The following is a 13234-nucleotide window of genomic DNA, read 5'->3' as shown; positions in this document are numbered from 1 at the left end:
TAGTAATGAATTTGATATCGGAGATCAATGCGGCAGATATCATTGGAGCCCGGGCGAAAAGAGTGGATGAGTCAGGAATGAGATAAGCAAGGGCTGATCAACACGTTCCGCCTCTGGCAGAATATTGCCTTAGTCATTAAAGCCTGAGGCAGATACCCTATTTAGGCTAGCGTCTACCCTAGCCGAGCCCACACCACACGAAAATTGAAAGTTCGACATCCTCAGAGACCCCGTCGACACTTCCTCCATCCAACGCACACACCAAAATGGCCGACTCTCCCGTCACTCTGCGGACTCGCAAGTTCATCCGCAACCCTCTGCTTGCCCGCAAGCAGATGGTCGTGTAAGAACCCCCCTGATTTTCCCCCTCGTTTTGGATCTGTGTGTGGGAAATGCATCGCAGGCGCGCAACATTGAAATTCGACAACCACCCAGCACAAGAAAGAGAAGGACGAATACAATCGGAACTCGCAATACACACACAGAAACAAGCATCGAAAATCCAGAAAACATCGATCTGACATCTTTTCGCGAATATCTAGGGACGTCCTCCACCCCAACCGCCCCAACGTCTCCAAGGACGAGCTCCGTGAGAAGCTGGCCGACCTGTACAAGTCCAACAAGGACCAGGTCTCCGTCTTCGGTTTCCGCACACAGTACGGTGGTGGTAAGAGCACCGGCTTTGCTCTGGTCTACGACTCCTCCGAGGCCCTCAAGAAGTTCGAGCCCCACTACCGTCTCGTCCGTATCGGTGCCGCCAGCAAGATCGAGAAGGCTTCCCGCCAGCAGCGTATGTTTTTTCTTCCTCGTCTTTGCGATTATCAATCGCAAGAAACATATGTCCTTTTTTTTTTTTTGCTAACCCCCTTTCCCTCCTACAGGCAAGCAACGGAAGAACCGTTCCAAGAAGTTCCGCGGTATCGCCAAGACCAAGGGCCCCAAGAAGAACAAGGATTAAACGCCTCATCTGTAACTATTCGCACGATTCAACATGGACCGATGATGCGGCATGGCGCGATGGAAAAGATTATGGCGGTGACGGCTTTGGCTCTGGAGTTTCCCACCTGGTTATGGTTTGTCCGGACCCGGGTGCGGTCGGTCGTGTGTGGGGGGAGTGGTTTATCTTCCTTTTCAGCGAACATCAGACTAAAATCCAAAATGATGCCCGTTGAATGGTGAAGATCGTGGACGGATACTCTTTTTTCTTCCTGTGCTTGTTGGAGCTGGTGATTCCCAAGAGAAAAAAAAAAGACCTGGCGATCCCCATGGAAATTTACAAACAGGGCGTCAGTGTTATGGTTCTTTGTGTGTATGTTTTTTTTGGGGAAGGGGATCATCAGTCTTCGTGAAGACGGCCGGGGTTTATGAGAATCCGGGCTTCGGCTGTTTGCCCGGGATGAAATTACATTTTACTTGTTTCTCTTCACTCGGTCTGGCGGTCTTGTAGCTGTACTTGTACTTGTACTTGCACATGTTTTGTACATTTGTACGGGGCCATGGATCCTCTGGTGTAGTTGGATCTGCAGACCGTAGCCTCAAGACCCTCTGCGGCGTAGTCTAGGCTTAGTCTATCAAGCCATGTTCTATACTTCAATGCGGAGTATATAGTTTACACAATGAACCATGTCTAACTCGATTGATATTGCTTATATCAACGCAACTATATCAAATACACAAAGCTAAAGAGTGAATGATCATGACAGCCCTTTGGCCCCCATGACCCAAAAGCCCAATCTGATCCCCCAAAACCTCTATCACAGCCAATTCCTTCCCCGTCCAAGCAGATAATCTGTAAAGCCAGCGGTGTACTCAATACGGACCAAGAACAATACGCCAAGCCAATATATACCCAGCGACATTCCATGCCACCTGTTCTATTCTATCCGAATTGAGAAGACAGGGGTATGATAGTCTTGCGTATCCGCTCCAACTTGGGGGAAGAGGGTTTCAATTGTCATCATCTCGACAGTAGCAGATGCATCAAAAATGTGGAGTATTATCTCACCATTCCCTCTGTTCTTCAAGAGAAACCTTCTAAACCTTCTCTATGTGTCCGGAAACGTGGACATCGTTAGAATCCTTCGATGGCAGGGGAACATTCAGACCACTGTACGCTAGTGGCGAATCGAATGTGTATGTGTGTGCTGGTCCAAGGGCGAGATCATAACCACGACCTTTCAGTTCCCAACCTTCACGCATAGATGCCAAGAAATACCGGGCTAGGCAGTAGGTTTGCACGAATACTATAAAGAAAGGTAGGATGTACACGATAGTCCCGACGGTACCTGAGGCGTGGGGAGCTTCGATATAGACAGCCGGAGGTTACAACGAATCTTCCAGATAGCTTGCATAAATTTGCCGCAATTGATGTAGGACTCACCGATCAAAGTAAGTATCCAAACAGCCGTACAACATCCGTGAATACGGGACTGATACTTTTTCGATTCTTGCTTGACATTGGGCTTAAAGAAGAGCATGCGGTAGGTGATGGTGGTATCGGTGATAGAATCCACCTTGCAGTAGTAAGGGAGTTCGGAAGTAGTATGTCGTGAAACAGACATGTTGCAGAATTTGAAGAGTTGGGTTGAGAAGAAAAGAAGAAAGAAGATGTCAAGGAGTGCCTGAAAATCCACGGGTATAACTATTCATGATGTAGTAGTTACGTTTTAGTTGTTCAACTCCTACATTAACTAATACAAAAGCTGTATAACACTGTTCTTGTAGATAACCTGAAATATTCAAGAGCAGGTTAAGTCATCAGACTTAGTTGTGATTCTGAGTATAAAATCAAATGTGGTTTCAATGACTGTCGTTCTATCTTCCTCGGAAGGGTCAGTCACCTAGGTTCTTGATGGTTTTCAGAAAACAAAACTTTCGTAGGCGTAAGTATGCTAAGCAAGCAAGTTCCTTTTGTATTTCCGAGATTTTATCTCGGAAAACATCCCGTCAATGCATTAGGTTACATAGAATAGACACTTGAAGGTTATAAGACGCCGAAGCCCTAATTTAGGGCCATTGAATGCTGGGCCATTGAAGATTCATACTAACCTGCCAAATGTTACAGCTAATCATTGCCCGAGCAATCCAACACTTGTGATTAATTAATTAATTAATGTAATAACTTTGCAATAATGGAAGTACTTCATCTAGTTGTATACAGAAAGACATAATGTCTGTCTACAGCCAACCAAGTCCCTCCATCCGACTTTTTAACCAGCAGGTACAGTACAATGCAGGGACCAACTCCCCAGACTAGATCATCAAATCTAGCATATAACATAACAAGCCCTGAACGGAACCCAGCTGAACCCAGCCACTCTTGGCTGTGTAAGTATATGCCTCGGGGGGTGGATCGCTTGTACGATGTCATAGATTACACAACCTAGAACTAGAAGTTCCCTTTCCCTTTCCTCAATATCCCCCTTTAAAATATCCATTTCTCAAATGGAAATACCACATTCCACTTCCGATTCCACGTGGACTTTTTCAAGTTAGGATACTGGTCGTCTGACTAAACGTAGATGTCGACACATACCTACCCTACTACCGTAGGATTTCTCGAGGGTATCCGGACACGTCCATGTCAGGGTTGTATACGGCATGGCCGGTTGGGTGGTTGTATCACTGCGTCCTGGTTCAGGGGGAGGCCGATGTACGGAGTTGTGTGCTACTTTATGGTTAAGTAGGGGAGAATGCTGGTGCTGGTGCTGGGGTGCAGGGCACATGGTTAGCCCTGGTTTGTGCTTTTTATTATTGGGGTTGAGTTGATGGGAGATACATTGGGATGGAGTTTATTATATGTACTGTAACTGTATTATCTGGGGGGATATGGTCGTTAACTATGAGGTTGTATATACTAGGCGTTGGATGGGGATAGTTATAGATACTCGAGTAAGGATAGATAGAGTAGATAAAAGACATTACTTTCAGATATACCATACAAAGTAAATAAGGAACTCCCTCCACGCTTTGAAGAATGACAGGAAGACACAAGACTAGAATTAATATGCTCCCCGAGTCAAGACGCCGATATCACATATCACAGACCGGAGGGTTCCTCGTAGTAACAATAGAAAATTAGACATTCCACAAGACTAAACGCACATGGCATGAAAAGAAAAAAAAGAAAAGCATATTTTTGAAACAGACATAGAACCCACATATATAAATCACTGCGTAAAGCCACTCTGGGGTATTAGGGAGTAATCTGGACAGGTGTGACAGGATGGACACCTACTAGGCCCTCCGTTGGATTTTTTTCTCTTTTGGAACAACAAAGACGACAGAAACGAGCAATCAATAAAAACAAAACAGTACAGAATAAACAGAAAAATACCAAATCGACAGCAAAACAAAAGACAGAGAGAAGACATAAGAAGACATTAAATAGGCAGAACAAAGGCAGACATAAACGGCCTTGATATGGGTATCTCTTTTGTGTATCTTGTGGGAAAGAAAGAAACCAAGCAAGAGACCAACCAGGAAAAAAAGAAGAAGAAAAAAAAAAAGAGAACAACGAAGACAGAATTCGTCAGGATATGTATATACCTCTCGTTCGGTACAACAACACCAAAAGAGATTAAAGTCAACTCAATATGCACCCTGATGACCCAACGGAGAAATAGGAGACCGATGAAGATCAACAGACCGCCCATAATCCGACAAGCCATCAGCTAAAAAACCATACGGCAACCCAACCGCCGAGTCCGAATGTCGAACACGCGTATAGGGCAAGCCATTAACAAGCGTAGGTGCCGAGCAACGCACATCACCCTCGACAAGACCCCTCGATTTCCGACGCTCACTGCCCGCATACCCATACACATCAGGGGCGCAGTCAGAAGTCAGCGTGAGCAGACGCTGTCCGGCGCTGGAATCGCGAGGAAAATTGCGTCCGGATGTGTTGTACTCGCCGAGAGGGTTCTCGATCGAGTCCAGGGCTGGGTAAGGGGGTTTGCAGCGGAGGTGGCCATGGATGAGGAGGTTGCTGCGGGGAGTGGGGAGGGATCTTCTGCTGTGGACATGGGGATGTATCCGAAGACGAGGTCGGGTGTTCCGTTGTCTGAGTCTGTTGACTTGATGCGTGTTGAGGATGAGGAGCTGATGTTGTAGTGGCCGTTGCTTGGGACGGTGGGCATGGCCACTGTCCGTCCGTCTGGGCCGGTTGCGCACCGTGAGTTCCAGCCCTTTGGATCTGTGGCTATGGTCATCCCTGAGAGTCCGTCTGGGAGGGTGGAGATGTTGGTGTTTTGCTGGGGTTGGCTTCGACAGGTTGGGGGTGTTGGGAGGGTGCGGTCTACAGCGTCTGTGTAGGCTGTCATTGCTCCTGTTGACTGGGGCATTTCAGTTGACATGGCTTGGCCTGGGAGGAGGAAGCCGTATGCAGAGTTCATGTTGGTGCTTTGTTCTTCGAAGAACTCGCCGTTGGGTCGGCCGTTGAGATCCCAGGCCCGGTTGCCCCATGTGGTGCCATAGTCGAGCATTGCTCCCTGGTTGTTAGACAGCATGTACCCTGGCAATGTCTGGCCTTGGTAGTTGGCTGCGTGGTCATCATAGGAGTGGTCCATGCCGGCGGGTCGTGAGAAGTTGGACTGGACATCCAGTTCATATTCTTCTCGCTGGTATGGAGCACGCATTTGAGGGGAGCCCATGAGAATTGACCTTCCCTGACCTTTGGTTGCATAGAGTCTAGCTGCTTCTCTGGCAGCATCTTCAGGAGCCAAAGAGTTGACCTGGGGAGCAAAAGGAAACCTAGGTTAGTGGGACTCTTTCACTGTGGATATTGTGGACTCGGACTTACTCGGATGTATTGGCATTCAGTAGCTCCAACACTACGACAGCTAGAGCAAGCCACGCCAGTGTTGAGGTCACCGTTGCACTTGATTTTTCTCTTCCGGCATCGATTGCACTAGTAGAGGGTTAGAAAATCACCGGGTAATCAAAGATGAGAGAGAGAGAGAGAGAGCAACTTACTGCGACTAGGGCTCGCTTTCTCTGTTTCCGTGGCTTTTCATCCCTCTCTACAGCAAGACTGCGTTCCTGCTTGGCCACTCGCATGGATCGAGCCATAGAAATGGTTGAGTTATGCCGGGCTTGGTCTAGTCCAGACATATTGTCGTATGTGTGATCCATGATATTGGTAAAGAACAATAACCCGATTCACTGTTCAGTAAAGTGAAGAACCTTAGAATATGCAAAAGAAAAGGTTCACAGTGAATGCCTATAAATCAATGTTGAGAAGAAGATAGAAAGTGGAAAATGGAAGAGATGTCTCTGGGAAATAGGGCTAGATTTAAGCCATGTTTTGGTAACAATCGGTGTGATTGATTGCCTTCATATTCTTTTTTTATAATATATAGACATGATGCGATATTTTTACCCCCCTGTTTTTTTTTCTTTTCTATATATTTTATTATTATTATTCTATCGATGCTGTCTGTGTGTTGAGATCCCAAGAGAAGACATACACAGTACATAGGCCAAAAGTACCCTTGACCTTGGGTTTCTTTTCTTTTTTTTCTTTTTTTTTTTTCTGGGATTTTATTCCCTATTCCTTATTTCTCTTATTTCTCTTATTGTTTTGTTTTGTTTTTATCAGTGTTTCGTGTTTCTATTCTATTATTCTATTTCCAAGTGATATGCAGAGTTCCGTCTAGATGCCCCCAGTTGGCCCTAATTGTCCCTAGTTGTCCCCGGTTATCCCCAGTTATCCCCAGTTGCCCCCAGATATGAACAGAAAATTGTCCCCCGGCGTTTTAAAAAGAGGTTTCACAAGGTAACGTCACACGGACATGACCTGATAGCCATGACGAGAACCAGCCAGAGAGGGCTCCGGTAGGTAGTGTTTCAGTCAATTTGAAGGCGCCTCTTTTTTTTTCTTTCTTTTTTTTTATATGTCTAAAAGAGGCAGTAAAGTTAAAAGTCAAGAGAAGCTGGTGTATCTCAAGATATATCCAAAGAGCTAGAGAAAATCAAACGGGCAACTGCCGAGCTCTTCTGTTTGTAGATACCTGACGATCCGCGGGGAAGTCTATCCCGATGTCCGTAAATGTTTGCTCAATAGTTTTTTGTATAGCTGCAGGTTAAAATAGTCCGAACTTCCTCGGTTGTCGAGGTCTGGAACATATGTTATCTTGCAAACGCACGGTCTTTTAGAAGAGAGAAAATAATATATAATATATAATAATGAAGAATAAAAAAACAAACACCTGTCTCAGGATGCTTCAAATGTCTCAATAGAGAAAGAGAAGAGAAAAGAAAAAAAGAAAAGAAAAGAAAAGAAAATATAGCCAAAATATCTCTTATGACACCTGTCACTTTGACAAGCGCACGAGTTGACTTCCCCGAGCCAAGCGCGCTCTATAAAAATTCCAGGGATCAACGATCTAAAAGGTTGATCATGGACATGGGGAGGGTCGATCCGAGTGTTCTTTAGCGCTTCCGGTAGGCAGCTAGCTCGAAAGGGAAAGGAGAGAAAGAGCAAATCTAGTCCATAAAATGAGGAAGGGGATATAGAGTACTTACCCAGTATATGGATTCTGATATCCATCAGATCTTGATCACAAATCGACGCTAAAGGCTAAAAAGGGGGGAGAATCTAAAAAGTGCCGACTGGGATGCATGAACTTCTGGGATACAAGGTTCACACTTTGCTACTTGGAGCTAATGTGGAGAGTGGGTTTCACATTACAGTATGACATGGGGTATAAAGAATTAAGAAGGGGGGGGGTTCCCCAATATTAGTATAGTAAATATAGTAAACCCTCATTTTAACTCACCTCAAGACATCCAGTGTCAGGACACGAGAGACAGAGAAAGAAAAATCCAAAACAGTGGGGAAGGCAATCAAAGTCGTGGTTTCAAAATATACAAATCTAGATCCCCCCGTGGAGTCTCTAGCACAAGTATTTAGACAAATGTCCGGTAGTTCAAGGTTTGACGATGCACGACATCCGGGGGAAGTGGGAAAATTACGATTCTAGAGTCAGGAGAAAGCCCTGGCTACGCCAGCTGACTCTGAGTTGACTTGCCAGGAACACATGTTGGGATTGAGACTGGCTTTTGTTGCAGACGATACGGTGGAGGCAACCCCTGGCTGACCGGAGTTTCGCTTGGAATCGAGAAGGTGAGAGAAGTCTAGACAAGAGGCTCATTCAGGATTGATCATATCCTATTCCACGTGTGTGGCTCTTTTTCAAGAAGTTAGTCTGTGATGATGATGATACCCGTTGGATCCTGCTGCAGGAGGCCGCCCGTTTCCCCTTCCCAACGTTTCTGTTGTGGAACAGCTCACGGGGGATAGTTGGTACTGGATTAGAAAGAAAAGAAAAAGGAGGACCGTGTACATCCCATGGAAAGCTGCAAGACACCATGATCTCAGTGGAGAAAGAAAGTGAAAGAAAGAGAAAAAGCGAAACAGTACAACAGGGTGGCTTGGTTCTCTCTCCAAGGATTTGGCATCCAGTCACAATCAGCCACTGTCGAATTTCTGCCAAGAGATGCTTCTTTTGGCTGGGCCTGCTGCTGCATGAGGGATATAAGCACACAAACAGTTCAAACTTGGAATCCCAGGGTCGATCAAGGCCCTTAATAAGATCCGCTGCACGTCGATCTCAAAAGCGTATGGTTATATCCATTATGTCCAACGGGGACATTCGGAAGATATGCAGCTTGATTGACAAGCACTGTAGTACAAGTCTCCCGGGTCGATCATCCGGAGAGCCCTAGAGTTGTTACGCAGCAAGTACCCATTCGTGGGAAAATCTTTGTCAAAAAAAAAAGGGAGAGAAAAAGGGAGAGAAGAAGAAAAGAAAAAGAAAAGAAAAAGAAAAGAAAAAGAAACAGAGGCTCAGTTCCCGGCGGTTGGGGGATCCCCGCGGGCGGTGATTGGTCAAAGCTCCATATTCTGACTTTCACATTCGTCTGTGTCTCTCTCTGTCGCTGTGTCTGTCTCTGTCTGTCTCTACCTCTCTCTTCGGGGCTCTTATTTCTTATTACCAAATCGGTGTTTGTCTTCTAAGGTGTCGACCAAGCGCCTAATTTGATATTTCGTACCCGATTCCCCGCCATGAGCGCGCTTTTAAGAGACCTCCCTGGGCGATATTGTAATTGACCTGTTGGTCGATGATGCACCCAAAGCGTGTGACAAGTGAGTGGCTCCATTCCTTGGCTTTCCCAATCTGCTGAAACCTGAAACTAAGCTCATTTGGTGTGCTTTTAGCTTCTTGAAGCTATGCAAGCTCAAGTACTACAATTTCTCGCCTGTCCACAGCGTCCAAAAGAACTTCACCTTCCAGACCGGTGATCCGCTCGGTCCTGACGCACCTGAGAGTGATGGAGGATCTTCAGTCTGGGGTCTGCTGGATGGACCATCGAAAAGAACATTTCCGCTCCAGGTGTCGCGCAAGTTGAAACACTTGGAACGCGGCACAGTGAGCATGGCCACGGTACCGGCCAAGAACGACCCCGACCAACGGATAGCCGCCAGTCAATTCATCATTACGCTCGGAGAAAATCTGGATTATTTAGATGGCAAGGCCGTGATTTTCGGCCAGGTTGTCGAGGGCTTCGATGTCCTGGATAAGATCAATGAATCCTTCATTGACGACCGAGGTCGACCGTTGAAAGATATTCGCATTCGTCACACTACTGTCCTTGACGATCCCTTCGATGACCCGCTGAATCTGGTTGAACCACCTGAAAGCCCGGTTCCCTCCAAAGCCCAATTGGCCACGGTCAGGATCGCGGACGATGAGGACTTGGACGATGATATGGATGAAGAGGCTATGGACAAGCTGCGTCGCGAGCGTGAAGCTCGCGCACAAGCCTTGACATTGGAAATGGTTGGAGATCTGCCGTTCGCCGATGTAAAGCCACCAGAGAATATTCTTTTTGTTTGCAAGCTTAATCCGGTCACACAAGGTTTGTCGCATTCCCCTACGGACCCCGTGAGATTGTGCTAATCCAATTCTAGATGAGGATCTGAATCTTATTTTCAGTCGCTTTGGAACGATCTTATCTTGCGAAGTCATTCGGGACAAGCGCACCGGGGACAGTCTACAATATGCGTTTATTGAATTCGAGGAACAAAAGGACTGTGAACAGGCCTATTTCAAGATGCAGGGTGTCTTGATCGATGACCACCGGATACATGTGGATTTCTCACAGAGTGTAAGAGCCCCTCATCAACCACACTACTGCCTAGACCAATATGCTAATGTATCCCAGGTATCCAAATTATCCGAAAGCTGGCGCAACTCCACTGTCACTAAGCGCCGGGAGAGAGGAGGATTTGGTGGTGTTGCAGATCTTGAAGCGAAACGCCAGTACCGAGAGCTGGACGATTCACCTGTCGATGAGGATGATGCTAGGTATCGGATGATGTTTGACAAGAACAAGAATAGGGGCGCTCCAGCTCCACCCCGCGAGGCTCCACGGGAAGCTCCGTCAGATCGCAGTCGTATTCGTCGAGATCGAGGGAGTCGAAGCCCCCGTCGGGATGGACGGGATCGGTACCGTCGTCGATCCTATAGTCGGAGTCCACAACGGGATTCACGAAGAGATCCACGGAGAGAACGAGGCCGGTACAATGACCGTGACCGACGATAGTATTCAAATATCCCCTATTCTAAGTCAAATAAATAGTTCTCTAAACATACGGAGTACATATTATCCACTTGACTTCGCCCCTTACCATAGCAACAAGCCAAGGCCCCGCTTTCACTATTGGGAGACCACTGGGCAGTGGGCAGGTCTCACTCGGCGCTCGCTAGCCACTTTCTTGTATGAACAACTCGCTATTATTCGTCTTTGCAGATCCCTAAAAATAAACCGGAGTCCACTAAGTTCGTAATAGTCTGGGATATATTAGTTAACTAGTTAGCCAACTGGAGCACATTGTAAACCTGTGTGGACTTTTAAAGTGTAACTAGGCAACTTGAAGTACTTAATCAGCTTGGAGCTTCACCCCACGTTTTTTTATTCTTTTGATTTACTTTTCCCCCTCTCCTTCTCCTTTCTCCTTTCTCCCAATTTACATTGTCTCTTCTTATTTTCTTCTCTCCCAAAACTATTCCAAAATGGCAAGTGTAATCAAAGATGCTGTCTCCAATGTTCTTGGAAAGATCCAGGGCACCGCCACTCCAGAGGTTCCTCGTGAACCCTCAGTGGAGGAGTTCCAAGCACTACAGAAGAAATACACAGATGCTGGACAAAGGCATGTCTTCGCCTTCGTCGAGGAATTGACCACCGTCGAGAAGTCACAGCTCTTCCACCAGTTGTCCAACTTTGACCCCACTCGGATCAACGAGCTGGCTGATAAGTCCCTCAACCCTCCTCCCGCCGAGCAAGGGACCGTGACCCTTGAGCCCCTCCCCTGAAGTCGCCTCCGCCTCCATCCTCGACTCCGACCCCTCAGATATTCAGAAATGGTACGAAGCTGGCCTGAAGGAGGTGGCGGCGAACAAGGTGGCCGTGGTCTTGATGGCTGGTGGACAGGGTACCCGGCTCGGTAGCTCGGCTCCTAAGGGCTGCTTTGACATTGGTCTGTTGAGCGAGAAGTCGCTATTCCAATTGCAGGCTCAGCGTATTCTCAAGCTGCAGTCTCTCATCGGTGGTCAGAACGTGGTCATTCCCTGGTACATCATGACCAGTGGACCTACACGTAAACCCACCGAGGAGTTCTTTGAGAAGAACAACTACTTCGGTCTCGACAAGAGCAATGTTATGATCTTCGAGCAGGGTGTTCTGCCTTGTATCTCCAATGATGGCAAGATTCTGCTCGAGACCAAGGGCAAGGTATGTAGTATCCGCGTGTAGCTCAATTTCATGTAGGGAGAGATTTGTTGACCCTTAAATATAGGCCGCCGTGGCTCCTGATGGAAACGGTGGCATCTACCAGGCCCTCGTGGTCTCCGGTGTGCGCGAGGACATGCGCCGCCGTGGCATCGAGCACATCCACCTCTACGGAGTGGACAACTGCCTTGTCAAGGTAGCCGACCCGGCCTTCATTGGCTTTGCTGCCTCCAAGAACGTCGACATCGCTACCAAGGTGGTGCGCAAGCGCAATGCCACTGAGTCCGTGGGTCTGATCCTGTTGAAGAACGGCAAGCCCGACGTGGTCGAGTACTCCGAGATTGACAAGGAGACTGCCGAGGCCAAGGACCCCAAGCAGCCCGACGTTCTCAAGTACCGTGCCGCCAACATCGTCAACCACTACTACTCCTTCGGGTTCCTCGAGTCGATCGAGAACTGGGTTCACCAGTTGCCCCACCACGTGGCGCGCAAGAAGATTGCCTGTGTCGATACCGAGACTGGTAACCTTACCAAGCCCGAGAAGCCTAATGGTATCAAGCTGGAGCAGTTCGTCTTCGACGTGTTCCCCATGACCCCGCTTGAGAAGTTCGCTACCCTTGAGGTGCACCGTCACGACGAGTTCTCTCCTTTGAAGAACGCCCGTGGCACTGGTGAGGACGACCCTGATACCAGCCGTGCGGATATCATGGCCCAAGGTCAGCGGTGGGTTGAGGCTGCTGGTGGTATTGTTATTACTGATGGCGAGGCCACTGGTGTTGAAGTTTCTCCTCTGATCAGCTACGTATGTGTCCTCTTTTCTCTCTTTTCTCTCTTTGTTCTCATCTTGGCTCAAAAAACTAACATGCAATTACAGGGCGGTGAGAACCTGGAATTCCTCAAGGGACGGGAAATTAAGGCACCGGCCATCCTGGAACGGGAAGAGTAGATTAGGATGTAACCAGTCGGATCTCACGGGAGATCTGGAACGAAGAAATGAATTGCACTTTTTTTTGGGAGAATGGATCTGTAGGAATGTAGGGGTAAGGTATTTTATTCATAACATTAGCTGCTAATACTAAGTTATATACAACATACAACATTAGTCAACATCAAGAGTATAGAAGAGTAAATAAACGTCTTACGCCTTACGCAATACGGAAAAGCCCGGGAGCTAAAGTCGTTTGACGAGTTTGTTCTTTTTCCACTTTTCCTCTCTTTCTTTGTGCATTCTCTTTAAATAAAAAGCTGTTGGAGTTGAGGTTATTGAAGTTGTTGAGTGTAAGTGATTCGATTTCTTCTTATTGTCTGTTCTTTTGTTTTTGCTTCTTTTTTTTCTTTTCTGTGTGGTTTCTTTCCTTTGTCCCACTTTTTTTTTCTTCGAGTGGGCTGTCAGAAACATGCCTCATTTTCTCCAAAGGTTCTCAAAAACAAAAATAGCTGA

At 47.0% G+C, this 13234-nt stretch overlaps 5 protein-coding genes across 5 annotated transcripts; 3 read left to right on the top strand and 2 right to left on the bottom strand.

Annotated features, from left to right (window-relative positions):
• Positions 1–182: 182 nt before the first annotated feature.
• On the top strand, positions 183–1325 carry N7516_009284 (40S ribosomal eS24 domain-containing protein; the record flags this gene model as incomplete). Its single annotated transcript, XM_057222003.1, has 3 exons — positions 183–343; positions 543–790; positions 882–1325. Coding segments are annotated over 3 exons (486 nt in total), but the record flags the coding sequence as incomplete, so codon positions are not given.
• Positions 1326–2034: 709 nt separating this feature from the next.
• N7516_009283 (uncharacterized protein) lies at positions 2035–2561 on the bottom strand (the record flags this gene model as incomplete). The annotated part of the gene is made up of 2 exons (XM_057222002.1): positions 2035–2243; positions 2381–2561. 2 exons carry the CDS (start codon positions 2559–2561, stop codon positions 2035–2037), a joined length of 390 nt encoding a protein of 129 aa, XP_057072274.1.
• Positions 2562–4844: 2283 nt separating this feature from the next.
• Positions 4845–6111, bottom strand: N7516_009282 (uncharacterized protein; the record flags this gene model as incomplete). Its single annotated transcript, XM_057222001.1, has 3 exons — positions 4845–5732; positions 5801–5908; positions 5974–6111. 3 exons carry the CDS (start codon positions 6109–6111, stop codon positions 4845–4847), a joined length of 1134 nt encoding a protein of 377 aa, XP_057072273.1.
• Positions 6112–7916: 1805 nt separating this feature from the next.
• Positions 7917–10608, top strand: N7516_009281 (PPIL4 family peptidylprolyl isomerase; the record flags this gene model as incomplete). Its single annotated transcript, XM_057222000.1, has 6 exons — positions 7917–7933; positions 8071–8125; positions 9087–9148; positions 9221–9921; positions 9974–10170; positions 10228–10608. The coding sequence occupies 6 exons, from the start codon at positions 7917–7919 to the stop codon at positions 10606–10608; spliced, it is 1413 nt and encodes a 470-aa protein (XP_057072272.1).
• Positions 10609–11078: 470 nt separating this feature from the next.
• Positions 11079–12739, top strand: N7516_009280 (UDP-N-acetylglucosamine diphosphorylase; the record flags this gene model as incomplete). The annotated part of the gene is made up of 4 exons (XM_057221999.1): positions 11079–11354; positions 11425–11796; positions 11861–12595; positions 12668–12739. The coding sequence occupies 4 exons, from the start codon at positions 11079–11081 to the stop codon at positions 12737–12739; spliced, it is 1455 nt and encodes a 484-aa protein (XP_057072271.1).
• Between the last annotated feature and the right edge of the window lie 495 nt (positions 12740–13234).

Source organism: Penicillium verrucosum (assembly GCF_028828655.1).
Source record: "Penicillium verrucosum strain IBT 35672 chromosome Unknown utg000003l_segment0_segment0, whole genome shotgun sequence".
In the NCBI taxonomy this organism is placed as follows: domain Eukaryota; kingdom Fungi; phylum Ascomycota; class Eurotiomycetes; order Eurotiales; family Aspergillaceae; genus Penicillium; species Penicillium verrucosum.
Note: the sequence above shows the minus strand (reverse complement) of the source record. Positions and strands in the feature narration are given on the sequence as shown.